General features: G+C 38.0%; 1 protein-coding gene across 2 annotated transcripts in view; it reads right to left on the bottom strand.

Moving 5' to 3' along the window:
- Positions 1 to 6: 6 nt before the first annotated feature.
- Positions 7 to 2,668, bottom strand: part of LOC107680372 (long-chain-fatty-acid--CoA ligase 4-like) — a 10,480-nt gene continuing 7,818 nt past the window's right edge. For both annotated transcript variants that reach the window (XM_016476231.1, XM_016476232.1), the window contains exons 10-15: positions 2,244 to 2,413; positions 2,061 to 2,135; positions 1,762 to 1,956; positions 1,550 to 1,664; positions 529 to 686; positions 7 to 191 (exon numbers count right to left, since the gene is read on the bottom strand). In XM_016476231.1, the coding sequence (XP_016331717.1) occupies positions 34 to 191; positions 529 to 686; positions 1,550 to 1,664; positions 1,762 to 1,956; positions 2,061 to 2,135; positions 2,244 to 2,413 (871 nt within the window). In that variant the 3' untranslated portion in view covers positions 7 to 33. The remainder of the gene's footprint in view (positions 192 to 528; positions 687 to 1,549; positions 1,665 to 1,761; positions 1,957 to 2,060; positions 2,136 to 2,243; positions 2,414 to 2,668) is intronic.

Below are 2,668 nucleotides of genomic sequence, written 5' to 3'. Positions count from 1 at the left end.
TGGGAATCAGCCTAAATGAGTGTTGCATGTACATCATTGAGCCCCATATAACCTCTCAATGTCCTTTATATAATGATTTTTCAGCTCTTTCCTCTTTAGTTTGAAGGCATCCGTCACCAGCCCTGTTTCTGGAGTCCAAGCCTCAGAACTTAAACGGATCTTCTGTGGAACCTCAAACCTTTCCATTTTACCTACGGTACCACACACATGCGAATATAGTTTATATACAGTCTATACATAGACACACACACAAAAACATGAATGCCTTTGCCATTTTCCCACAGAGTATCAAACACACAAGTCTCTGTAGATTACAATAAACAACACTTTTTAAAGGTAAACTCCGTCACCAAACAGACAGTCAGTTTGCATATTAAGCTGAGATAGGTGAAAAAGTGTGGAAAAAACCCACTGAAAGCATTACACAATTCCGCTTTAAAAACACCAACCAGCATACCTCTGCAGCATACCTAAAACAATTAACAAAACATTACTAAGAAGTTTGTATAACATAAAAAATGTGCTTACTTGTGACTGCAATCTCTTTGATGACTTTTAGCACTTCCTCCTCCATCTTGGTATGGTTACAAAGCTCCTCCCACTCTTCCTCTACCCCGTTCTTTTTTGCCAACTCAGTCAGTTGCTTCTGATTGGGCACCACAAAGCTGATCAAGTAGTTCTGATCACTGATCGGAAATAGTACAAGGCTGTATTAGTACTGATCTGGTGGCATGTGTTCATTCAGCATTATGGTGTCTTGGAGCCTTTGCATGATAAGTTTAGGTTGTATCATTACACATTGTGGTTTGGTATCTGTACTAGAAACAGACAAGATTGAGGATGAGTTCTGTGGCTTTTAGTCCATATCTTTAAAGCCATGTATACACAAATATATATATTAAAAAAAAACTGCTCAAAAGATGGGGTCAGTACCATTTTTTAAGTTTTTGAAAAAAGCGTCTTATGCTCACCAAGTCTGCATTTATTTGATCAAAAATACTGTAAAATAAAAACAGTAATATTGTGAAATATTATTACAATTTAAAATAACTGCTTTCTATTTTAATTTGTTTTAAAGTGTAATTTATTCTGGTTATTATCAATGTTTAAAACAGTGTTGTGCTGATTAATATTTTTTTGTGAAAACCCTGATACATTTTTTCAAGATTCTTTGATGAATAGAAAGTTGAAAAGAACAACATTTATTTAAAATAGAAATATTTTGTAACATTATAAATGTCTTTATTGTTGCATAGAGTTTAATGAATTCTTGCTTAAAAAGGCAATTAATCCCCCCAAAAATAATCTTACTGACCCCAAAATTTTGTTTTGAACCCATTTGTTATCAGATTAATAGCTATGTATGGCCAGTTGTCAAATAATGTTATAAAATCCATAAGTATGAACACCTACCATGACCAACAACACTGTGACATGGTGATTTTCAGTGATACAATTTTAGTGTTTATCCAGGTTAATCTATAGTTGCAGAATATTGTGCTGTGTATAATTGTTTTGCTATCAGCTGGGATATAAGGTTCTGGTGTACCTGCTGGCATAGACGCAGATGTTATCAATGAGTGGGCTGTTTTTCAGGGCAGCTTCTACCTTCCCCAAAGACACATATTCACCTGCCTGCAGCTTTACCAGGTCCTTCTTACGATCTGAGAACAGGATAGGAAGTGGAGGATTGGCATGTTGTGTTTGATATAATAATATTGTCGTAACCCTCCTCTGTAAGATGATTCTAACCTTACTCACCCACAATCTGCAAACAACCGTCTGGATGAACTTCTCCGACATCTCCGGTACAAAACCAGCGCTGCCCCGCCTCGTCCACCCAAAAGTTGTCATTTTCTCCCTCCCCCTCACTCTCATAGTATCCCATGGCAACATTCGGTCCACCAATCAAAATCTCCCCTCGTGGGTGTGGCTTGTCCTGACTGGTGTATCCACCTAATGATGAAAGAGAGAGAGGTCGGTTGAAAGTTAGGAATGTAAAATGAACCTGAGAACCCTCAATTGCAGTTGTTGTTTGCACATGTGTGTATGTGTCTTACCCTCAGGCCAGTCTCGCAGTTTTATTTCAGAGCAAATGAGAGGTGCTCCAACGCGTCCTGTACTGTAATCAGAAACTACAACACACAAACACAAGTTTGAACATGTCGGCACAGGAATCCAGCTGTTTGAACAAGCAGGTAAAACATCAGTCATGGTGTAAGTGTGTGTTTGTGTGCACTAACATTCTGAGATAGTTCCCGCTCCACACGTCTCTGTAAGGCCGTAACCCACAGCGACGGGGCAGAAACACACGTTCATAAATCTCTGTGTGGAAGCAGACAGTGGAGCACCTCCACTCAACATTAGACGTACACACCCTCCCAGCAGCAAATTCACACGCTTGAAAAACAACCTGAAACACACAATAATATCACCATCTCAAACATCAAGATCTTAAAGACAGAGACCATTTCGTATAGGCAAAATTTGCAACTGCAGCACTGGGCATATAGGCAACATTTTACCACTATTACCACCGAGTGAAAATTTTGAATTCTTAACACAATTTAGCACACAAATGTATTTGAAAAATATTATATTTCAACCAGTAAGCATACAGTCATGCAAAGTTTAGAAATGTAATAAATATAACTATATGTATATAACT

The sequence above is a fragment of the Sinocyclocheilus anshuiensis genome, unplaced genomic scaffold (assembly GCF_001515605.1).
Source record: "Sinocyclocheilus anshuiensis isolate Anshui unplaced genomic scaffold, SAMN03320099.WGS_v1.1 scaffold1262, whole genome shotgun sequence".
Classification (NCBI taxonomy): Eukaryota; Metazoa; Chordata; class Actinopteri; order Cypriniformes; family Cyprinidae; genus Sinocyclocheilus; species Sinocyclocheilus anshuiensis.
Note: the sequence above shows the minus strand (reverse complement) of the source record. Positions and strands in the feature narration are given on the sequence as shown.